This window comes from Sodiomyces alkalinus, assembly GCF_003711515.1.
Source record: "Sodiomyces alkalinus F11 unplaced genomic scaffold SODALscaffold_13, whole genome shotgun sequence".
Taxonomy (NCBI): Eukaryota; Fungi; Ascomycota; class Sordariomycetes; order Glomerellales; family Plectosphaerellaceae; genus Sodiomyces; species Sodiomyces alkalinus.
This window is the reverse complement of record NW_021167091.1, coordinates 766,921-792,918: the sequence shown is the minus strand read 5'-3', so window position 1 is coordinate 792,918 and position 25,998 is coordinate 766,921. Positions and strand designations below refer to the sequence as shown.

Genomic DNA, 25,998 nt, shown 5'->3' with positions numbered 1-25,998 from the left:
GTACTTCCGACCGATATATCCACATCGATTTCCCCTCCTTTTACCCTATAGTTAGATATTTCCGCAGAGTATCTTTTACTCTTCTTTAATATATATATATATATCTTTTACATACCTTATTTGTATACTAATAGTAGCTAAGGTATCTAATAGGTTATCTAATAGGTAAAACGACTAATAATAATAATAGGTATTATAATACCGGGACCCTCCGAGTAATACCGTATATATATATATATACACTTTTTCCATATATTATTTATATACTAACAAAATCATTAGTCGCAGCGTGGATTTATTTAGGTCTTGCGGAATACTTGCTTTGACGCCAGATACGATACACTAATCCTTCTATGCCGTAAAGATCTGCTATATAACCCCCTCTTAGAATAATACAGTACTATCTTTTATATCTCCTAGAAGCGTCTCCGTATTATGAACCGGAGGGAGACTGAATGGTTTGATAGTTAGTCCACTTGAGGGACTTAACTTGAAGGATAGATTCTCCCGACACGCCTGACCCTCTATACCACCTCCACGCTCGTTGTGTATAGGTAACTTATGGACCCGTAGGATACCCTGAGCTGACGTATCCGGCTTCTCGATGACGAGCTGCGAGTGCACGGGCGACTGTGTTGGTATCACCTCCAAAACACCATCGCACAGAATATCCATCCACCTAATAAACCCCGTCGATGTCGGGTACAGTGATGTGGAAAGAGATAACATGGCGGATAATTGGCCCGAATACTCACGGAGTAGAGCTCGCAGGCCATGTACGAACCGTAGAGCTTCTGAAGGCTTACAATATGCCTGGGGGTACAGAGTTGGGGAAAGGAAATTTGTGATAATGACGCGATGTATCGAACCTTTTTCAGAGGCTTCGATGCTATCTGCAAGGGTCGCAATAAAACTGTATAGCGGAGGAACATTCGGGGTTTTCCGCCTGGAAGACCGGCTAGCTGAGTCTAAGGGAATGGAGTGCAACTGACCCCTTCTCATCCGAGGCTCAAGCTTGCTGCTAAGGTCGAAATGGTGGCAGAAAGGCGTTTCGCCTGGGCTGGTGACTCTCGGGACATTGTCTCGAAATTCTCCTTCTCAGACGGTTAGCTGTTAAAGACTCGAAAGGTATCGACTGGCGGCGCGTCAAGAACAAACTCACCGGTATCTGTTTTACTGGTCCCACGCAGTCCTTCATACCTCCAGGCAATTTTCATCTTGTCTCCGGGAAGCTGTGCGGAGGTTGGTTCATTGATGTTGGCATCCTGGGACAGACCGGGAAGCTCGGCTTGCCAGGACTCGTCTAGTCCAACGAGATGAACATGGTGTCCCTGTACTAGTCCCTCGGCTGCGTAATATTTGAGCAAAACCCCGGAGAAGTCTGTCGTGCCCGATTCCGCTATTAGTAGCGAAGTCCCCAGCGGAAACCCGAAATGTCCAGCAAGGTACTGGTCCAATGAAGGGGTCCCTGTTGATGTGGTCAGACGCCCGTCCAGTGGCGATGGCCGGGTGCCACTGGCCATGGGCTGGTTTTGCTGATGTCGCTGAGCATCTCGTACCGGAGTCCCGATTACAACGTGCTTTCGTGTGAAGGACATAGTCGGCTGTACGAACTATGCCATATGGGCTTGGATCAGTACCAACGATTCAATGGTCCTACATATGGACCGTGCATCAGGCGCTGTACTCCGTAGCCCTTGTCGCACACACCTCTCAAGCGGTAAACTGACGATGAGGTTAATTACATAGGGACTCAACAGGGAGACCTCACGTTTCAATATCGAGACCTCACACGTGACCTTTTAGTGGGTCTATGACGCTACTAAGATGTATATGTACCCCACCTATTTGATATATATACTTTATATAGGAATTCGCAGGCGATAGCGTAAACCTTAATATATTACTTCCTATACTATAACTCCAAATCTAACCGCCTAAAACACTATAATAATAAGCTATAATATACTATATAAAATGATATACAAAATAACGTATTATCCCTACGGCTCTAAGCTAAGTATTAAGATTTGAATAATAAGTTTAAGTGTTAAGATTAAGTTAGTAACTATATTACCTATAATTCTCGATATAATATATATATATATATATATATATAAATATATACGCTATATATATATCGTGGCGGCGATTTTATAGCCCTACTAAAATATTACATATAAGGTCTTAATATTAGAACATAAGGTCTCTCTATTAAGTTCTATTATATATAGATAATATTAGATACTAATAGTTACCTTATTCCTATATTCTATACTTATTTTCTCTAGCTTTTTCTTATACTTAGATATCCCGTAAAGTACTATGATCTTTACTTATATAAATATATATATAATTCTATACCTTTCTTTATATTCTAATAGTTATAAGCCCGGCGCTAGGGGCATAGCGTATATAGTAGACACACCTAGTGGCCGCGTAAGGCAGTGGGTTCGAATCCTACTCCCCTTAATCGCGCGCGAACTTTTTAAGTCGCGCACGACGTACCCGGAGCTCCTACACGTTATATAGGTCCCCGCACGTTCAGGGAGATATTTATCAGCTTACACGCTAATAAGTAGAACCACGCTGCCTCTAGTACGTACCCTTTTTAAGGGGGGGAGGGTATATACCCTACTACGCGTAATTAATCGTATATATATATATATGCCTGCGATTAAGTCCAAGAGCCTAGGGAACTCCGGGGAGTGCGTACTACTATATAGGATAAGTTCCGGACTAAGAATACTGGTTCGCCTGTTCTTTACCTTTATAAATAGGTAATATAAATAACTAGATACTCGTTATAGACTTAGTCTCCTTAATAGACTCGTGCTATAGCTTTAGGACTGTATATATATATTGACGACAAAACCCCGGCGCTCTAGTAAAACGACTTTATTCCGATTAATATAATACCTTTAAGACAGATATTATATTTTGAAGTCTCGAGTCTAATATAGCTAGAGCTATTCTACTTGTAATGTCCGCCTCCTATTATTATATTTACTCGTTTTATCTTTATTTATCATAGAATTAGTTAAAGCGTTTAGTTTAGTTTATCGAACTATCCGTTTATTTTATCCCATTGCTTTGTATTAGTATAACTGTCAGAACACAAATAAGGTACGCGGAATTATGTGTGTATTTATCTAAGTGAAGTTTATGATACTTTATAGGGATATCTAACTATACAGAAAAAGCAGGGGAAATAAGGGTGGATATATAGGAGCGAGGTACTCTACACGTCTGATATAATATAGTTTATTATACCCCAATAAGGTGGCTGTGGTATCTGACACACCCCCTAGAACTGTAGGATTAATCCTAACTGTTCTGTTCGTTGAATTAATGCTTAAAGTCCAGGGTAAATCGGGCCTAGATATTAATTCACGGCGTTATAGGCGTTAAAGCCAAAAAAGAAGTTAAAAAGTGTTAGAAACAGTACCTAAAAAAGAATCTATAGAGGCATAAAAACACTTAAAACAACGGTCTAATGAACTGCTTTCCTTTAATTAAAACGTAATAGAAGGACGTCGTCCCTGTTATTTACTTTAATCCTGTTTAGCCGGGACCTCTATACTAAGCACATATATAAACGCCCTATATTTCTACGGGGGCAGTACCTTTATAAGGCTATCGCTAACTATATCGTTAGTAGCGATCTAACTAATTAAGATAGTCCCTTTTTAAACGGTTTATAGAATCTAAAGGGCGTGGATATTAAGATACTTTAATTTAGAGGTAACCTAAGGCCTAGGGGATTCTAGTAGTTACTTAGTTTATTAAGTATCGTAGTATACTATTAGTGGTTCCTCCTTAAAGGTTAACGTTAGGTCCTTTATTAAACGCCTTATCGCGATATACTGCCTAGTAATAGCAGAAAAGACTATAAGCTTAGCTTTAGTACTAGAGGTTATAACGCTTATTTACTTATTAGCCTTTTAGTTTATAGGACTCCTAAATAAGAGGGCCGTGTAGCCTTACAAGCTATATCTAGTCTTACGATCGTCCCCGAAGGCGGTGTCGGAGGTATAAAAGAGTATAGGCTTTTAGTAGTCTTTACGTAGTCCAAAGTAGAGGCATAGGGTCTTTATAGAGCTAAGATACTTTAGGCACCTATCGGTAGCTTCGTGATACTATTTTAAAGGGTTAGTGCTAATTTCAGTAAGCCTTAAAACGGCTTTAGAGACGTTAGACCGGGTCTAATAGGCGGCGTAGTTAATAGAACCGACTTTCCGAAGATATAAATAGATTAACTCTTCGGAGGCTTATTCGTCGGTAGTAGATCGTTCTAAAACGTTAGGATAAGAACGAGGGCTTTAAAGCCTACGACCTCTATAATCCACCTATAACGCTTTTATCTTGTCGGTATTATAGTTATTAAGCGATAACTATAGCTTACATTATTAACGATCGCGTCCTACGCAGATTCTAAGGAACTACTTAAGTAATCCTAGATCCCTGATTTAGAAGCTCTTCTATATCTGCTATACTAGATTATTAGTAGTAGATTAATATTCCTTACAGTAAATTAGGATAATATCGTGAACGTAAAAGAAAGTAATCAGGACCTTATTCTTAAAGACGTAATCGTCTTCGGTTAATTACTTCAAACCGTATTTATCTAGTACGGAAGAGAGTTATTAGTGCTACAGCTTTAGAGAATAACGGAGGCCATATAATGCTCGGCGTAGCCTTTAAATCCCTCGACGTTATATAGGAGGGCGTTACTTTAAAAGGTCCTTAAGTTAATTATCGGCTTTAAGGCCCGTAGCTAACTAGAGTAACTACTAACTAGCAGGGTCCTTAATATAGACTTCCTTATTAAGCAGGGTATTAGTGAATACGTTAACGGCGTTAACTTACCGAGGCTCGACATCGAAGTGGGCTATAATACCTATCAGGGACCTAAAGGTCCTTTTAGCGAGGGTGGAGGCGTAGGCGTTAAGGTGGTTATTTAGTTATTAATCCCCTCGAACGTATAGGCGTGCCTTAAACTTATTAATATAACTAGTAGGATCGACCTTATACTTAAAACCCTATTTAAGGTCTAGTAGCCTTAGAACTGATTTAGATAAACCTAAGCCGTGGCCCTACTAGTAGGACTATTCTCACGGTTTAAAGGTGTCTATTAACCTAAGCGTGCCGACCTCTTATAAGGCGGCCTTAATCTATTCTAATTTATAGGGACTCTTTAGTATTTAAGACTAGTTTAGAGGTTCCTTAGGTATATCGCGGCGTAGTAGCGGCTTCTTCGGTATCTCAATCTGGTTATAGAAGGTATAAAAGAAATGAGGGGTATAATAGTCGGTTAGACGCCTGCTACAAGTAGGCCTTTCGGAAGTGGCTATTAGAATAGTAGGAGGGCGGCTGTTTCTACTAGTAGAAAAGAAAGGTTAGTTAGTAATAGTAGTGGAAGAAGAGGTGTAAGAAGACTTAGCCGTAGCAGGAGCTATAGATACCAGATTAACGGCGGTAGTAGTGGTTAGTTCCTCGTTAAGAACCGATTAGTTAGGGGATAATAATCCTATCATAACGGTATCGCCGGTCGTAGCCGAATTATTAGTAAAATGATATTCGGTATCGTTAGGCCGTTTAAAAATAGGCAGTAGATCCGTAGTTCCGGTTAGTACTATAGAAGGGCCGTTTATAGTTCTTAGAGGAGAGAAAATAGGTGCTATTAGTGTAATTATAAGTGTAATTATAGAAGACGTTAAAGCAGGTGCCGCCGGAGGCGTGGAAGGCGATATAGAGGCTTATTTACCCTATTCTACCTGCCTCTTAATTAGGTGCCTTCTGCTATTCCTGCTATTATTATTCTTCTACAGATTCTATAATAGTTATCGAACCTACGCCTCTATCTACCCCCCTAGAAGCACTAGTAGTAGTAGTGGCAGTAATAGTAGTGGCAGCCTCCGCTATAGCCTCCCTTATAGTATTCTACTCTAGTAGTGGTTAAGGCAGAAGATCGGTAACGTTAGTAGTAATAGCGAGAGGATCGTGGAGTTAATACTCTACCGGCGGGTTTAATTACTCGAAGACCTTTTTAGTAACCGGCGGCTCTGTATCGCGATCTTTATATAAGAGTTGTTCGTTAAAGGTAACGTCTCTTATACGTAGAATCCTCCTTAATTTTAGCACCTAAATCCGGTATATATTAGGGCTTTTATAGCCGATTAAACACCCGATATATACTCTTTCGGCTAACGTAGCATTACGGTTACGACCTTATTAGTAGTTAGCAGTTAGTGGATAGGCTGTATATCTATACCTTTTTAGATGGTTAATAATAGACTTTATTAGGATTTTCTTTAGGCCTTATTTATTAATCTAATCCTCTATCTTCCCTTAAGGGATTTTCTACTAGAGGTCCTTGCGAGGGATAAGGTTATATAGATATACTATAGTAGCTACTAGTTCTGGCTATATATCCTATTAGATACTTAAGGCCGTTATAAGGGTTCTCGCGATAGTAAAAATATCGCCGCCGTGGCGTTCTGCCTTCGAATTCTATACCGCTATATATAGCGATAACCTCTTAAGCAAAATCACTCTCTTATCGGCCTATTTATCAAAGCCTTTCTAAAGGGATCTTTCTTTATCTAGGCGGATGACTATAATTATATAGTTATAACAAGCGCTATAATAGCTATTATATAGCGCCTATTAACTACGGGCGCGTAATAGGAGTAAAATCGATAAAACCACTAAGACGGAGATTATAACCACCGCCTCCCTCCCGGGATACTATCGTAGCGGCACTATAACGCCGACGCTATAGTATAGCCAGAAAAGACGTGGGATAATAGCCCGATCTAGTCCACGCAGAATTCGTAACGGACCCACTTTTTATAACACGAGCGCTCCCCCCCTCGCCCGTAGCAGGATATAGCGCGGAACCGATAAAAGACCGAAAAGGGACTACCGCGCCCCCCGGAACTAAGAGTAACTAAAATTAAGGCAGAAATTCAGGCCCTACTAACTAACAGGAACACGATTAAGTAGGTCGTGGAGCTAATAGAGGAACTAATCACGATATATACTACCCGTAAGGACGCCGGCGCGATACCGCTAGCTTACCTATATACTACCGTTCGCCACGTTATCCGAGAGGAACTCCGAAAAGGAATAAGCGGCACGAAAAAGACCTAGGCTAATATTATAGCCCGGGCTCCCGTAGCGGCACCGCTATAAGACCCCGCCCCCCCTAAAGTAATCCCCGCTAAGTATTACCGGGAACTAATTATCCGCTAAGGAACCCTCCCCGAAGACTAGCCCCTTAAAGACAGGATCCTAAAGGAGATTATCTAAGCTATAAACACCACGATTACCCGATATAATACTATAACGGCACAGAAGCTACTAAACGGGGATATCTGCCTTACCTTTACCGAAAGGGTATAATAATAGGCTACCTATAAAGAATAATAGATTAAGAAGGCCTTTAGTAAAGGAGCTACCCTAGCCGTACGCACCTACCCTATACTAGCTAAGGCTATCCCCCGGGAGGTCTTTAACGCCCTATCCGAAGAAGATCTACTAGTATCTATATAGGATATAAACCCCGAGGTAAAAATTATCCGAGCTTAATAGCGGGTACCCCGCCACGGCACCGGTAAGGTAGCGCTCCTCCTTATCGAATTAGCTTCGCCAGAAAGGGCGGTAAGCCTTATCCGGAATACCCTCCTTTTTACAGGGGTTAACTATATCTATAAACTATATAACCCCGACCTAAGCCCCCTAAGGTGCTATAAATACCTACACTTTAGCTACGAAGCGAATAGCTACCCTATAGCGGAGAGGGTATACCGCTACTATGCTAAGCCCGAATTGGCGTACTTATAGGGCCTAGGATATTACGAAGCTACGGCGCCGGGGCGCCCCCGTTATTACGCCGCTTATATCGGAGACTATAATACCTTCGACGATTTATACCAGCTACTAAAAAAAAAGGCCAAGAAGACCCGCAAAGCGTATAAGTACCGAGCTAGGGACTTCGATATTACCCGCTAGACCGAAACGGTATACCCGCGGCAGCCGTAGATTTTCCCCCTTATTATTATCGCCTAAGACTAGGACCGACCCCTCCGTAAAGGTAGGGGTCGGCCCCCGAAAAGGACTAGGGGATAGGAAGACTCCCCGATACTAGGCCCGATAAGCGCCTATATAGTCCCCCGCGGGGCCGGTAAGGCACCGTAGTAAGAATCCTAGAGCTAGACCCCGGTTATACCGGGTACGTTATCTTAGCCCCCCCCCCCTTTAACTAATAGAAATCTATATCCTTTCGTGGAATATAGGGAGGAGTTAGGCGCGGCGGGAGCTACCGCTCCGGTGCCGCGCTAAGTACGATATAATAGTAATTTAGGAACCCGGCCTTAACCGTTTTACGAAAAGCCCCGTAAACCCCTCTTAAGGGGTATACCGGCTAATCTAAGGAGGAGGCTATACCCTCCTATATATATATGAAAGATACCCGCTATATATATAGATATAGCTGGCCTACCGCGATACCTATACAGTTATATTTAGGACTAAAGACGATATCCTTATAATCTAGTTAATCTACTTAGAGAACTACTAGTTCGCTAGGATCCCTTAGAATACGCCCCTATAAGATATATTCGACACGGTACCGCTATAAGGCCGATATATCGTTATAGGGGACTTTAATCTATACTACCCCTTATAGTTATAGCTACCGCGGTACTACCCCTAAGCCGATACCCTGCTTACCCTAGCGACCCGGTAGAACCTAAACCTAGTAACCCCCCCCGGAATAACTATATAGCACCGCCCGGGCAGGCGTATAAGTACTATCGACCTTATATAGGTAATATAAGGGCTCCGCTACGACTTCGGCGGCCCGGATAAAACTATTATCGGGTCTAACTACTACTTATAGATAGCCCGAATCCTTATAGAGACGGACACCTTATCGATTACTGCGACGATACTACCGCGGGACCTAGCCGGGCCCCGCTAGGTCTAGAAAGACTTTAGCGCCTTATAGATCCTTTAGCTTACCGCTATATAGCTATAATAGACCGGCCCCTTTATATTACCACGGGATATTAACTTAGTATTTAATAACCTAATAAAAGACCTTATAACTATAGCCGATAAGGCCGCGCCGCGCCGCCGTAAGGGTACCCCCGGACGCCTATCTACCCCTTAGTAGAACGCTAAGCTAACCGCCCTTACATAGGAAGTAAGGCGCCTCCACGGTAGATATATATCCAGGAAATCCCGGAACCGATAGGATAACTTCTAGGAAGCGGAAAGGTGCCGAGATAAGGCCGTGGCGGTAACGAAACGGCTATACTAACGGCACCTACTCTACTTAACCGGGAAGGACGATAGTCTTCTTTAGCGGCTATAGAAATAGGTATAAACTAAAGGGGGCGTATTACCGGACCCCTTATTAGTGCTACTATTATACCGAGAGAATAACGACTACCCGGTAACTATACACGCAGAGAAGGCCGAAGTCCTTAGCCGGAAATTCTTCCCCCCCCCCTCCTTACCGCCCCTAAGCCCTTAGGCGCGGAATTCCCCTTAGGGTAGGATATCCGCCGAGATATTACTATAGCGGACGTGTAGGGGCGCTTTAAGAAAATAAAACCCTAGGCGGTACTAGGACCTGATAGACTCTTAGTAGGGCTCCTAAAAACGTGTAGACCCCCCCTATACTAAAGACTTAGTGCTATCTTTATAGCGTGCCTTAAAGTAAGTTACTACCCGAAGAGGTACCGCTATACTACTATAGTAATCCTTAAGAAGGAAGGCCGGCCGCCGGCTGACTACGGGATAGTAAAAGGCTAATAACCGATATCACTCCTTAGTATAATAGGTAAGGTCCTTAAGGGGATACTAGCTAACCGGATCGTGACTATAGCGGAGGAGTAACGGCTTCTCCTAGAGGGATAGATAGGTAACCGGATAGGGCGAAGTATAGAGATAGTAGTATAAAGAGTCACGGAGGCTATAAAGGCGAGCTAGGCCTACGGCGGCACCGCTTCGATACTCTAACTAGATATTAAAGGCGCCTTCGATACTATCCCTTATTCTCGCCTCCTTAGAGTACTAGAAAGGAAAGGCTTCCCCCGGTAGCTTACTACCCTAATTAGTAGCTTCCTCTAAGACCGTATAGCCTAGTTACTACTTAATAGCGAAACGGCCCCCCCGCGGCACCTCTATAGTAGTATACCGTAGGGCTCCCCGATCTCCCTTATCCTCTTTATCCTCTATATCTCTACTCTATAGGAAGAACTAGAAAGGGTCCTTAAAATGATAGTAGTAGGCTTTACCGACGATACGAATATTATCGCCTTCGGTAGAATAAAGGCGTAGACGGCTAGTAATCGCTTACTACGCCTCGGCCGTCTATAAGATAAGGGCTAGCCCCCGGAAAGGCCCTGCCGCGGCACTTATAACGGTATAGAACCGGTGCCTCCGATTAATGGCCGGAGCCTATAAAGCCATACCGGTTAGGGTCCTCGAAAAGGGGACCTTTATCCCCCCCCTTAACCTATACCTCTTAAGCCTTATTACCTGGAAGGTCCGCCGGATATAAGAGGAGGGAACCGAAGATAAGATACTAGCCAGAGTATACGCTGTAGCGAGAGCCTTAGCGGCACCGAATCAACACTATAGGACCCACGCGGCCCTCGCATGGATAGCCTAGCTTAATACCCTAATAACCTAGACCGGAAACACGGCCCCGAGGAAAGCCCTTATAAGGGACTAGGGTTAAACCTAGGTAAAGGCACAGAGGCCGTATACCTATGCTATAATAGCATTAAGCCGCCCCCCAATATAACGCTCCCTCCGGAAATATAGAGGACTACTAAAGCTATAAAGCGCCGTACTTACCTAAATTAGATTAGAAAAGCTAGGTCTATAAGCCTTCTTAGTAAAAGTAAGGGTGCGGGGATTTCTAATAACGCGGTGCCCCTACGGTAACGGAGGGGCAGAAATAGCGGAGTATATAGTGCTTTAATACTAGGATATAACCGAGGAAGAGCGTAGGGAGCTTTTCGGTGCCATGGGGAGGCCACTTACGACTAAAGGGTATTTATACGACGTATTAAACCACGATACCGAAGCCGGGGCAATAGCTAAATAGTTCCTATAACAGAAGAGGCTTAACGACTTCCGCCTTACCCTTAAAGTTATAGAAGCCTACAAGAACGCGGTGGCACTATAGCGGGGAAGAAGTAATATAATAACCTAGTTAGTATTAAATAGGGGCCCTATTAGCCGGGACCCCGGCGGTATCGAAGCGTTATCGGGCTATAGCCCTCCCCCCTCTCTACTCCTCGCTAGCCCCGTCCTTACCTCCCTCGGAGGTACTAATACCGCTCTTAATATACTTAAGGTCCTAGAACCGGTTAGCTATTCTGCTATCGCGGAGGCGCCGTAGCGGAACCGAAAGGGGACTACGTATATAGTTATTTATTAGGATACCTACTATTACCTTTATACGGGCCTTTACCGATAAGGTACCGCCACGGCCACGACCGGAAGGTAGCCCCCGAGAGACGGCCCGTCTAAAGGATAAAGCCGCTGTTTTTAGGCGCTCCTTAGCCTAATAGGTTATTAGTAAGGCGTTACCGCGATATTATAGGGAGACTACTTACCGTAGCGATACCGTTGCTATTAATAGCCTTTACTGATATATAAAGACTATAAGCGTTAATAAGACGCTATTACTACTTCTTTATAGCGGGGGGGACCTATCGACTAGTTAGATTACCTTAATACACCGACGGCACTACTACGGTATAGTAACGGCTTATATCCTTATAGGGGCGCCGGCTATTAGCATATTAGAAGTATACGGTACCGGTGCTAGTGGTATTAGCGTAGGCGGAAACGTCGTCCGGGTAACTACCTAAACGCTTACTATAATAGAGGTAACTATTATAGGTTAGCCACCACGACACTACTTCGGCACTACTAGGGTATATATACGGTATAACTCGAATAGTACCTTACTTAGACCGGTTAGTATTATTACTAAAAGGAGATATCTACAGTTATTAGTATACTACTATTATAGTACCGCTACGATATAAAGATACCTATATTATACTTTTATTTACAGTTAATATTAAGATTATTATTACTACTACTATCGTACCACCTAGTTAACCCTATACCACTGCTACGCTACCTATAAACCACTATATACTAGTTCTAACTAAGGAAAGTATAAATCGAGAGTAGGAAAACTAGAAGATATCACTAGTTAGTACGACGCCGCGATGGCAAGCCTTTAAGGCCGTAAGCGGGAACGTAATAGGGGATACCTATAATATACTCTATAGCGTTATAGCAAGGAAAACAGGAAAAGGAAAAAGACCTCGAATTCTATTATCTATCTACTATTTTTTCGGGTATAGGCGGAGCCCTACCCTTCCTACCTACTACCGGATATAGAAGGTACCCCCCCCCCCCCCTCCTAAAGGAGGCAGGAACGCCTACCTCGCCTTTGTCTTTATTATTTAAATAGAAGGAATAATAGGCGCGGCCCCGGGGATATAGGGAGGCCGATATTAGTATACCGTGGCCGCTATACGGCGGAGACCCCGCGGCACCCTTTCGGCCCCCGCCCTATTACTAATAACCGGCCTAGGCTAACCCGAACCATAGTCTACTACCCTTCCCGTCAGCCACTAGCCTAAAAGTATAATCCAGATACGTAAACGGGGCAAACCGGGGCCACGTCGGCCCCGCTAAGGCACCACTCTAACTAAGGATAAGTATAGAGGTTTTTCCCCCGGGGCCCCGGGTTTTTCCCCTTTATAGCCACTCGAGAAGGACCGTATAGTCTGAATAGACTCCTATAGATTAGATAGAATAGCGGAGTAAGAATAATAATAATAATAATAAAACTAATTATATAGTAATACTGCCTCTAAAGGAAGAACTTAAAATTCACTAACATAGGTAAGGCTAATTTATAGTCACGCAGGAACCTTATAATAGCTTACCAAGTACAGGGATCGTATAGAAGCATCACGACCTTTATACTATTATAGGCCTCGTTAAGGCTAAAAAGATTAACCTCTACCCTATACCACGGTATCGTTATTTAGTAGTTAGGCAACCGTCTAGAAATAGCCTTCTTCGCCTTACTAAGGGTATAGGCCTTATCTCCACTATAAGAGGGCCTTTTTAACGTCCTTTAATAACGCCTCTAATAAGGGTATCTCCTATTCTATCGAGGGTAGTAACGCCGGTATACCCTAGCCTCCTATATAATAAGCGAGCGTCTGCTACGCTTATAGTAGGCGTTATAGAGCTATTAAAGAAGCTGCTTAGTAAGTGCTATTAGCGTTCCGTTAGAATAAGGACGTATTAATCGGTAATATTATTTAGAGATAGGGCTACTAAGCCCTCTACCTTTAGTATTTCGAGGCTGGAATTAAAAGTAATACCCTATTCCTTTAACCTTCTAGTCGTGATTAAGGTTATTAGGTAGTCTTATATAAAAGTAACGCGATTTAGTACTAAAACGAAGGGATTACTATATTCGTCGTCCACTTCTAATTATAATCTGCTATAGCCCTTAACTAGCTTAGTTTCTCTACTACCCATTTAGAAACGATACTCTTCTATAGCAGGTTCGAAGTCTTATAATGAGTATTATTAGTTAGTAGTATACCTTAAGGTGCCGGATTCAATTAGTAGTTAATTAAAGAGGTTATTACTAACGTTACTATTTAGTTATAGAAGGGAATATATCCTATAGGCTCCTTTATCAGAATCCTTATCCTAGTTATCAATAAAATTAGATACCTCTATCGATGATTCTTTCGGCTAGAACTTCTAAGAGTTATTTTTGGTACCCGTCTTTAGGCTTTTAGCGTCCTTTTCGATATTCTCCCGGAATCTCTTTTAATTTTTATTATCCTAGGTCTTAATAATACGGTTAACGCGTTCTAAGGTCTCTTTTAAAGGTGTGTATCCCTTATTCCTGCATGGCTCGTTAATATTTAAGCACTTCAATAAAGGCTTATACTTATATTTACTTCTCTTTTTATTATAGTAGTCGTAAAGCTATTCTTTCTTCTACTATAGAGAGGACTATTAGGTATCTTACTATCCCGATTATACCGGCTATTACTTACCTTCTTTATCCTTACCTAGGAACGTTACCGTATAAAAGGATAATACGGTTAGCTTCTTATCGAGTCGGTACAGGTAGCGGCGATAAAGCTATATCGTATACTCCTCTATAATCGATTGAATTAAGGGTAAGTCCTTTTTGTCTAGCCTTAGGAGCTCTATAAAGCGTGTCTCTAACTATTCCGGTACTATATTCCTAATAACGTTAAAGAAGCCGTTAATCTAATCTTCCTTAGTATCGTAGGCATAAGCTTCATACGTCTCGGCATCGCGGCATAGCTTAATAAAGTCTTCTAGCCAGCGCTCGTAGGGTATACGCCTAATATTTTAGAGGTATTCGTCCTAGCGTCGCTTAGTTAGGGACTTTTAGGCGGCGTTCGTCGGCTTAAGGTGCCTTTAAAAGGCCGTTAATATATCTCTTACTTCCTTTTAGCCAGCATACTAATCCTTTAAAGCAGGGCTAACCGTCTTCGCGATATAGTCGTGGAGTACTTAGATCCCCCTCTTTTTAGCCTTATACCGATCCTCTTCTACCTACTAGATCTTAAATAGTATATCCTAATTAGTGGTATTACGGTCTTCGGCTATAGTAGGAGGTTATAATGGATGGGTTCGGATATGGCGCTTAGGCCGTTTAGCCTCTTTAAGATCAGGATTAATAAGGTTAGCGATATCGTGGGAGTGCGTGATAGTTATCACGGCTTTAATCTAAGGCCTCTAGTCTTTCGGAGCGGTAAGCGTTACGAGGCCTATAATAGACACTGCTATTATAGAAGCGATCGTTATGCTAATGAAAGGTAGGTGAATAAGGTAAACGAAAAGGTTAATTAACTATACTAAACGCTTTAAACGGTGGTGCGATAGAAACGAAAAAACGATTAAATAAAACTGAAGCAGGCGGACGTTACTAATAATACTAAACTACCCATTATAGACTCAAGGCTGATTTTAATAGCCTAGAAGCTATAGGATTGATCGGAATAGCTTCGTTTATTAGAACGCCGGGCTTATAACTATTAGAATATAAATAAGGTACGCGGAATTATATATATATTTATCTAAGTGCAGTTTATAATACTTTATAGGGATATCTAACTATACGGAAAAAGCAGGGGAAATAAGGGTGGATATATAAGAGCGAGGTACTCTACACGTCTAACACAATATAGTTTGTCATACCCTGATAAGGTGGCTGTGGTATCTAATAATAATAATAACTTCCACGGTAGTACTACTATAATAGGCCTTATAACGCTGACCGCGCTAAATAACTAACGCCTTTCGATTAAAGCCGTAGTAACTATCGTATACTCCTAAGATATCTCTAACCTTATAATACCGATCTTTAAAAGGCTAAACGGCCTACACGCCGTATTCGCACCGAGCCACTATAGCCGTCTACTACCGCCAAGTAATATACTACCTCTAATTAGGATATAGTATTTAAGATCTAGTAGATAGAAGAGGATCGATATAAGGTTAAATAAAGGGGCCTCTACGCTTTACATAACTATATCGCGAAGGCTATTAGCTCTGTATTAAAGAATTAGTACACTAGTAAAAAGGAAATAAGGGGTATACTATAACCCCTTAAGACGCACCTTACGCCGATAAACGCTCTCTGGAACGTACTAATCAGCCGATATTAGGACGAATATATTTAAAGTATTATGCGTATACCTAATAAGCACTAGCTAGAAGACTTTATTAAACAATACCGCGACGCCGAGATATATAAGGTTTATACCTTTAATACTGATAAAGATTAGATTAACAGTTCCTTTAATACTATTAGAAGCGTAGCTCCGGAATAGTTAGAGGCTAGGTTTATAGAGCTCTTTTGGTTAGAAGAGGATACCCTACCTTCGATCTAATTTATTATAGAGGAGTATATAACGTGGAAACGTTATCGCTACCCGTAACGACTTAATAAAAGGCCTACCGTATTATCCTTTTATACGGCGCCCTTCCTAGGAAAAGATAAAGAAAACAAGTCTTACTCAGCCGAATCGGGAGTATAGGGCTCCTCCTAGTCCTCCTAGGCAAAGAAGGAGTGGATTTACGCTTTCCGGACTAAAAGAGGAGCCGGTATAACTATAAACGCTTATAGAAGTGCTGGAAGGTGAATAATAATCAGAATATACATAAAATACGGAATTTTATATATGTATTTATCTAAGTGAAGTTTATAATACTTCATAGGGATATCTAACGATATAGAAGAACTAAGCGAAATAAGTATAGCTATATAGGAACAAGGTACTCTACACGTCTAACATAATATGGTTTATTATACCTCGATAATGTGGCTGCGGGCATCTGACAATAAGACATAAAGGGGTAAGTGGTATATACCCTCAAAAGAGGTTTTAGAATAATGTAACCGAATTATTGAGACCTAGGATAAGGAACGGTAAAAGATATTCCGGGAAGATATCGAAAAGAACACTAAAAGCTTTAAAACACGTGCTAAAAAGGACTCTTAAAGGTTATAGTCGAAGGCATCATCGAAGGGAGTATCTAACTTCGTGCATAATTAAGAGGAGAATTCCAATAAGGGGTCTTATAGGATCTATTCCCTATTATAGATAAATGTAACCGGTAGCAATAACCGCTTTAGCCACCTATTCATCGATTCCGGTACCTTTAAGAATATCAATAACTAGACACTTACTATAGGACTTCTAACCGGGTATAAAAGAGCGTTATTTTTAAATAGATAGTAGAGCTACTAAACTAATTGGGTGATAGTGGGATATAATTAGAAGTAGAAGACTAATACGGTAATCCCTTTAATTTAGTGTTAAATCAGAGGGCTTTTAAACAAGATTACATAATACTCTTAATCGTAACTAGAAGATTAAAGGCATAGCCTATTAGTTTTAATACTACCCTCGAAGTGCTAAAAGTCGCCTTTAGAGAGGGCTTATTAGCCCTGTGTCTAAATAACGTTACTAATTACTATACTCTTATTCTAACGCATTATTAGTAGTAGCACCTACTAAGCAGCTTCTTTAATAGTAATGAGTCTCTAGTTATAGAGAGTGGAAAGGTAGTAGCGAGAGGTTTAGAAGGGGAGTATACGTGGAGTAAGTAGTGGTTACAATTAGTATAAACGTAGGTATTTCCTAATGAATTATAATAATCGCTAGCCCGCTCTACCAAAGAGGGGGTACTACCTGTCGAACAGACCATAGTCTTTTTAGTTACGTAATAGGCCGGATTACTAAGAGTATAATCCGGGTGGACGCTTATAGAATCTGCACTATATAAAATATGGTGGTAGCGTTTCCCTGACGGTCTAAGACAGTTATAATTATATATAATTACCTTAATTAAATTTGACCTATTTTATAACGATTTTGACTACGCTTTATCTGATAATTAAGAGTCTCACTTACTACGTAAAGATATACCCTTTTACCTTTACTACTATCGATTTAAGAAGCTATCTAGCCGCGCCGATATAGCATGTTAATCTACAAACAACTATTAAGATATCGTATCTTAGCCCTATTACGTATAAAACCTATGAGAATTAGGAGCTCTGGCGATGCCTATACGAATCGGTTACCACCTATAATAACGTGTAGAGGTTTCTCCGCCCAGTCGATCCGACTTAGTCCCTCGAAAAGCCTATAATACCGAATTACGACTCCTTCCCCTTAATAACGTCTAAGCGTACCCCTATATAATATCTTAACCTTACGGAGGCCGGCCGGAAGGTATACGATATCGAAATCGCGCGCTAGAAGATCCTATAAGCGTAATACGATAGCTACCTAAAAGGGATTAACGCTATACTAACCTAGCAGGTTAATACTATCGACTAAAGTCGTAGATAATTACTATAAGGAGGTATACCTCGCGAGGTGCATAAAGCCGTTAAACGCGATACGGATTAGTACTTAGCCATCTGCTAAACCGATACCCACGAAGAGTATATCGAGTATACTCGTGATCCTACGAATAGCCTTAAGAAGCTCGGGGAGTGGTTAGATAAGTGGCAGCTGCTACTATAAAGTTCTAAAGATACCGGTTCGAAGCCCGCCACGTATATATAGGTTACAGACTTCTTTAAAGGTATACGCCCCTATATCGGCCGCAATTAGACTAAGGCCGAGAGACGCCTTATAGATAACTAAGTAGTTATACCCGATGACTTTTATACACTTGGTTAGAAATATATTAACACTAGACTTAAGGACTAAGGAAAACGCGGTAACCACCACGCTATAGTATTCCCTACACTGTATACCGGAAGCGAGGAGGGTGAAGATACCTTAGATACTACGGCTAAGCCCCGTAAGAAGGGCGGCCGTGGGAAGAATAAAGCTAAGAATCCCACTGCCGCGGTATCTATAGCCACACCTTCTACTACTTTAACTAACCGTTCTTCTTCTAAAAAACGTTAATCTGCCCTCCGATAAGAGGAACCCTATTAAGTATATACTACGCCGTATCACGATATTAACGCCTATTACTATATCTTTCAGGAGATAGCATTCAACGCCTAAGCGCCCTACGAAAACACTAAAATAACCATTAACCGGATCCTTAAATATAACCCTACTATACGCGCGGAAGTAGAAGAACGACGTGCCGTAAAAAAGGTGAAGAAGGATATAGGCCGGGACTCTATATAGCTTAAGGAGGCGTGACTTAACTATAATAGCGTCCGTAGCGGTATCTCCTACGCAGCTAGTTTCACGGCGGGCATTACTACTAGTTACCCTCTTCGAGCCTCTACTATCCTTAATTCCGGCGCTATTAGTTATATTTTTAACGATTTATCCGGCTTTTCTGATTTTATACCCGCCACGTAGGGAGACTACGTGGTTATAGGCAGCTCAGCGCTACCTATCAAAGGTTACGGTAACGTGACCGTAAGACTAAACGGACTAATAGGAAGCCTCGATTTTAGACTATTAAACGTCGTATACTACGAAGATTTTACCTTTAATTTGATCTTAAACTAACGGTTACGACTATCAGAATACTAATAGAATTAGAAGCTACTAAATAACTACTTTCGACGTGCCAATAAATCTATTTTATACTAGCTAAGTCACCACTTCGATTAAACCGTGGTTAAATACGTGCCCTCTAACTAATCTACGGCTGCTTTTCTAGGTTCTTTAACCACCCGAAAATCGACCATACGATATCTAAGCACTATGAAGGGTATCTTATAGTATCTACAGCAAGGGCACGCTAGCCCTAAACCGCTTAGGCACCTAGAAGAGTAGACGTAAGGGGTTAAAATAAAGGGACTAATAACTATTGACTACAAGGCCTACGAGCTTATAAAGCTTAAACGGCATATTAGTAGGCGCCCTCGTACCGCACCTGCCTACGTAGGGGAGCGGTAGGCGATTAATTTCACGGATTTTAACCGAACGTCCGATAAGGACTCGCGGTTTATATTTTTCACCGACCGTTATAGTGGTTTTACGGCCACCTATGTTATAAAGAGTAAGCTAGTAATAGATATCCTCGTAATAATTAAGGAATTCCTCGTCTAGGTAAACCGCTAATTAGGCTATAAGGTACGCGTTTTAGAATCTAATAACGAGCTAACTTAATCCCACGATATTACCTAATTCCTGCGTAATAAGGGTATCCTTTTAGAGACATCTGCTACTAATACTCAAGCGCAGAATAGGGGTGCCGAACAAGCCACTACCGTGGTTATTATAAAGGGTCGTGCGATGAATATCCACGTAAAACTACCGCCGTTTATATAGCCTAAGGCTATTCCCACGGCCGCGTACGTCTATAACCGAACGCCCTGAAGGCAGTATAATAATAAGGATTAGAAAACGCTATACAAGGTCCTCTTTAAAAGGAAGCTGATTTTATTACATCTTTAAGCCTACGGCTATAAGGCGTACGCGATAATAAAGGACGCCTAAAAGGCTACTAATAAGCTGTTAAATCGTATCGCTCCCCGCGCCTATATCGGCTACCTTATCGGCTACGACTCCACTAATATCTTCCGTATATAGGTGCCTAGCCTACGCCGCTATAACTGCGTTATTCGAGCACACGATATAGATTTTAACGAACGCGCCTTCTTTAATAGCGATATCGCCACCTTTAAGGACAACCTCCATTAATTAACCGAGGAGTAACTACAAGACCTGATTAGTTAGATCGAGTAGGAGAGGGCTAGAGATTCACGGCTGTTTATAGACGTATAAGCTAAGGACCCCCCCCCCCTTATATAACTACTTATTTTAAACTTAACCCTTTACGGGGAGAGCTTCCTCCCGGATCTCCTTCCTCGATAGCTTTACCCTTAAGGTTATAGTCCGTAATACCCGGCCATAAAGGGGTAAAGGAGGCTATCTCGAGTTAATCAGGATAAGATTTAGGTCACGAACTATATATTTTTGCCGGTATAGCGTCTAATCAGCGTCTATATACGCCCGATCCACTACTTCTTACTCTACTAATAACCCCGCTATTAGTTATAGCGCTAATAGTAGCTATGATATTAGGAAATCGTGAATCCTTTACGGTTACGGCCGCAGGGTTCCTTATAGATAGAGTAATACAGTGCTACGTTACCCTTATAGTTACGGCTATAAGGCTCTCTATAGATAGGGGAGCACGACTAATTTAGTAAGGAGATAGCTAGAAAAGAGATTATTAGGTAGCTGCGTTTAACGTAGGCCATTACGCCCCTAATATATATATATTAAATAGGACTCCGCTAACTAAATTACGGTTAAAAAGGTGCACGTCTATAGCGCTATAGCGGCGTTTAATAATACCCTATAAATCCACGGCCCCGGCGGTAGCCACTAGAAGCATAACCCGGGAGGCTATATCGGGAAATATAACCCCGGCGGTTACTCCGGCGGTTACCCCGGCGGCTATAAAGATCTACCGTAAAGACCTCCCTCTTCCTCCGAAGAACCCTCGCGATATACTCTTATACCCTTACGGCCACCTATTCCGATAGGCATAAGAAGACCACCTACGGAGCCACAAGGAGATAGGGTTATAGATACGGGTACCGGCGTCCGTAGTAGATAGATATTAGGTTCTTAATTCGATATAGGTAATAATATATAAGTTCGATAAGTATAGATTTCTATATAAATATAAGGTAAGGCTTATAGTGCGAGGAGATTAATAGTATTAATCCTCGCTTAAAGAGATATAGGTAGTAACGGGAGCCGGATAGTTATTCCGCGCGTTAATAGCTATCGCTGCCCGATTTAACCTTACGCTATTATAATTTAATATTATAAACGCGTTTATACACACGCCCCTCCCCCACGATATCTTTATATACCCGTCGCTAGGCTTTCTAGCCCCTAAGAGTCGTTTATACCTACAAAAGGCGTTATATAGACTTAAGGAGTCTCTATTACTTTAGTAAAAGCACTTTTCGGCTATCCTTTCAGCGGACGGCTTCTAGATAGTGCCGTAAGAACCGTGTTATTTTCTGCGCCGCGGTTTAATCCTATTCTTCTACGTTAACGATATCGTTATTACCTATAAGGAATAATATAAGGCGTAGATAGAGTAGGCCGTTAATAACCTATAACGCTACTATAACCTATAAGGTGGCGATCCTCTATAGTGGTTCCTTAGTATTAAGGTTATTCGCGACCGCGTCGCCCGTAAAATCTAGCTATTATAACACGACTACGTTACTAAGTTAGAACGCCTATTAAAGTCAAATAGTAAGTATAGCAGTAACTATCGCCTAACGCACCTAATTAAAGCTATAGAGCTACTACCCTATTCAGGGACCTCGTCTAATATTAAAAGCTATTAACGGAAGATAGGATCTATACTATACGTAGTAGTGATATCGCGGCCTAATATCGTGTTTATAGTATCCAGGCTATACCGGTTTAATGTTAATCCAGGGCCTATTCATTATAAGGCCGCCAATTACCTAATCCTTTATCTAATTAATAGCTAATCGTTTATGTTAGAATTAGGGAGTTGCCATACTATCGAAATCTACACTAACGCCTTATTTACCGATAATACCCTTGATCGAAAGTGTACTTAAGCGTACGTGATATGCTTATTTAGCGGCATAATCGCGTGGCGCGCTAATAAGCAGGATACGGTCACGACGTTAATAACGGAAGCAGAGCTATTAGCGTTAGTATAAGGTGTAAAAGAGAGTATCTTTATATAACGCCTATTACTTAGTATAGGAGTGGAATTTAACGATCCGGAATTAAGGATCTTATATGATAATAACTAAACGATTCGATTAGTTAATTAAGAGATTAGTATATTAGTAACGCGCCTCCGCTATATTAATATCCACGGCTACTAGTTACGTTAAGTAAAGGAATAAGGGTAAATACTTATGACGTACGTTACGAGCGCGGAAATAGTGGTAGACGGATTAACGAAGGCGTTATACGGCGAGAAATTTAAGATATTCAGGTCCTAGGTAGGAGTGATAGATATACGGGAGCGGCTACAGCAAAAATAGCTGGAGGAAGTCCGGATAGAATATTTAGAGGACCTAGAGGACGAATTTAAGGGCGGCTATAGCAAAGAGATTATATAGGCCGTATACCCCTTATATCTACCGGTTATAAATAGCTTTAATCGCCTAACTAACGTTTTAGGGCGATTAGGGGGTGTATGGAACAGACTATAGTCTTTTCGGTTATATAATAGGCCGGATTGCTAAGAGTATAATCCAGGTAGACGCTTACAGAATCTGCACTATATAAAATACGGTGGCAGCGTTTCCCTGTCGGTCTAAGACAGTTACAATTATACACAATTGCCTTAATCAAATTTTAACCTATTTTGTGACGATTTTGACTACGCTTTATCTAACACTACCTAAGCTCTTAAGCTTCTATATATCGTACGTCAAATAGCACTTTGTATGGCAATCCTTATAGAGCAGAAATATCGTGTATGTGTATTATATTAAGGTATATCTGTGTGAGTCTCCTATACCCTTAGTTTAGGTGGTGTAGACTCTATTTATAGATACTATACTGTTTAGATTCTATCCGGTATTTCCCGGTATCCACCCCTATTATATCCTATTTCCCGAGGTCCGAAGCCCTTAGTCAGGTATATATCTCCTAGGGACCCTGTTATAGTCCGTGTGCCTATACGATATACCCCCTTAGTTAAGGTGGGTCCTTCCAGTTTAACTAAGTAATTAGAGGCTTTGGTTTAAACTAAAGCTGTTAACTTTTATATTGTAAAAATAATAGTCGGTGGCAAAACGCCCTCGTAAAAGGGATCTAAATCCGCCCGTTTTAACCGTTTCATTTAATTTTGTCGTAATCGCTTTTTCGATTCTAATTAGCTTAATCGGTTCTATATCTATCGGATCTACCGCGCCCTCGAGGGCCATTATTATCGTGGCTGTAGCGCGCTTAATCTCTTCGTACAACCGTTTTAACCACTTAATACGATCCGATTAATCCGTTAAGGTAAGCTCTTATTAGAGTATTTTTAATCTCCACCTCCGGTAATGCCTTCGTTAATCCGTCTACGATTATACCCTGTATATTAACTTATATAATCTTAAAGAGTCCTGGCTATACTAACTAGCGCGCCTACTAGTTATATATATCGACGTGGCGTAGCCTTATTTGCAGGCGTTATACCTTCTTATTAACGAGGTTAATGGTCTGCTAATTATCGTAGTATAGATATAGTTATTATTAATCTAACCGAAGCTTTAAATCCCTTAATATCTGACTAACGCATAACGTCTCCTTAGCCGCCTTTATAAGCGTAAGTAGTTCCGACTCTATTAACGATATCGTAACCGTTAGTTAGTTACTCGCCTTCTAATTAATTATGCCGCCGAAGAGCTTTATCGTATATCCTTATAAACTCTTATAGTTTGGATTATCCCGGAAAGACGCGTCGCTCGAAGTTAGGAAGAGTCTATCCCTACCGAGCTCTAGGTAGTAGTGCCTTATTTATAGAGTATTAGAATAGTAGCACTTATTAAGCCCTTTTAAGGTAGTTAGAGAAGGGGTTAATATTTTATTAGGAAAGCTTCGAGTAAGCGAACGTAATATCGGGTTTTATTAGAATAGCAGTATATAGAATTAAACCGATTATACCCTAATATAAGCGGACCTCTATAATTAACGCGCGGGTGCCGTCACGTGGTATTAACAACTTTATAGTTAATAATAGGACGTTTAGTGGTGTATAGTAGAGAATATCTGCTTAGCATTTAAGCCCGATTTTCTTCACGTAAAAGGCTTATAATGACTATAACTTACGGGTGGCTTAGTCCCTTGGGACCTTAATTCCTAGGAACTAGCAGATCCTATCTCCTCCTAATAACTTATAACTTCGTTTAAGAGTATTCTCAAGGTTATTAGTGTTAGTCTTATACTCTCTATAATGCATAAGTACGATATCGTTAACGTAGAAGAACGGTATTAAACCGTCGCTGATTATAGGATAAGGGTTATTCGGGACGGTCGTGAATCCTATCTTGTATAGTATATTGCTAAATCCTACTTACTATAGTAGTAGCGATACCCTTAGGCCGTAGAGGGCTTTCTATGATTGCAGAACCTTCCCTAGTACCTTATAGCCTTACGGTATCATTATAAACACTTCCTCTTTAAGGCGGGCGTTAATAAACGCGTTAACAATGTTAAATTGCCTTATTTTAAGGTCATCTCGGGTGGCGATAGCTATTAGGATACGGAAGGACTACGAGGCTAATATAGCGGCGTAGTTATCTTTAGTTTCTAACCCTTTTTATTAATCCCCTTATACTATGAGGTATACCTTATAATTAGTAAGGGTTCTATTCTTATAAAACTTATAGGTATATACCTATTTATAGGCGAGCACTTATTACTTCTTAGCCTAATCCATGCTTATCTCTTTCTAGTATTCTATCTATCGGTGCCCTTTAAGGTACTCCTCCTCGGCCTATAACTACAGCTTCCCTAACAGGTAGAGGCGTATATCCTAGTGGTGATTCGGCGGAGGTAGGAGATTATGGCGGGTAAGACGCGGTAGTAGCTTGGAGGTATTAGAGGAATAGTGATCTATAGTACCGATATCGCTATTATTAATAGTTTGCTTCCTTATATATATAGGGTTATAAGTCCTTCTAGCCTTAAAAAACGCCTTCTAGGCATTATTAGTCTATATCTTCTCTATCGTATAAAGGTTTATAATAGATAGGCGGAGGGCCGATATACACCCTTTAAGAATATCCGCGGCCGCTCGTTACTAGTTATCGTCTTCTTCCGAACCACGAAGTATATCGAATAGACTATAGTCTTTTCAGTGACGGAATAGGCCGGGTTGCTAATATTATAATCCAGGTGGATACCTGCAGAATCTTCACCACTAATATTACAGTGTTAGGAATTCTCCGATAGTCCTTATATAGTTATAATTATATATAATTACCTTAATTAATTTTAACCTATTTTATAACCATTTCGACTACGCTTTATCTGATAATTAAGAGTCTTACTTAAACAGATTTCGACACGCCTATCCACCACGGGCGCGTAATAGGAATAAAATCGATAAAACCACTAAGGCAGAAATTCTAACTACCGCCTCCCCCCGGGATACTATTATAGCGGTACCGTAATACCGGCGCTACGGTATAACCGGAAGAGTTATATAATAGCGTTATTCCGACCTCGATAACGTAAAATTCGTAATAAACCCACTTTTCGTAGTATAAGTACTCCCCCCCCCCCTCCTAAGGCAGGATATAGCGTTAAACCGATAGCAGACCGAAAAAGGATTACTACGCGCCCTAGAACTAAGAATAGCTACGATTAAGGCAGAAATTTAGCCCTTACTAGCTAATAGGAACACGATTAAGTAGGTTATAGAGCTAGTAAA

The 25,998-nt window shown here is 41.1% G+C and overlaps 1 protein-coding gene across 1 annotated transcript; it reads right to left on the bottom strand.

Moving 5' to 3' along the window:
- Window positions 1-283: 283 nt before the first annotated feature.
- On the bottom strand, window positions 284-1,720 carry SODALDRAFT_329449 (PAXNEB-domain-containing protein). The gene is made up of 2 exons (XM_028610944.1): window positions 1,163-1,720; window positions 284-1,094 (listed from the first exon to the last, which is right to left on the bottom strand). Exons 1-2 carry the CDS (start codon window positions 1,596-1,598, stop codon window positions 385-387), a joined length of 1,146 nt encoding a protein of 381 aa, XP_028462640.1. The 5' UTR covers window positions 1,599-1,720; the 3' UTR covers window positions 284-384.
- Between the last annotated feature and the right edge of the window lie 24,278 nt (window positions 1,721-25,998).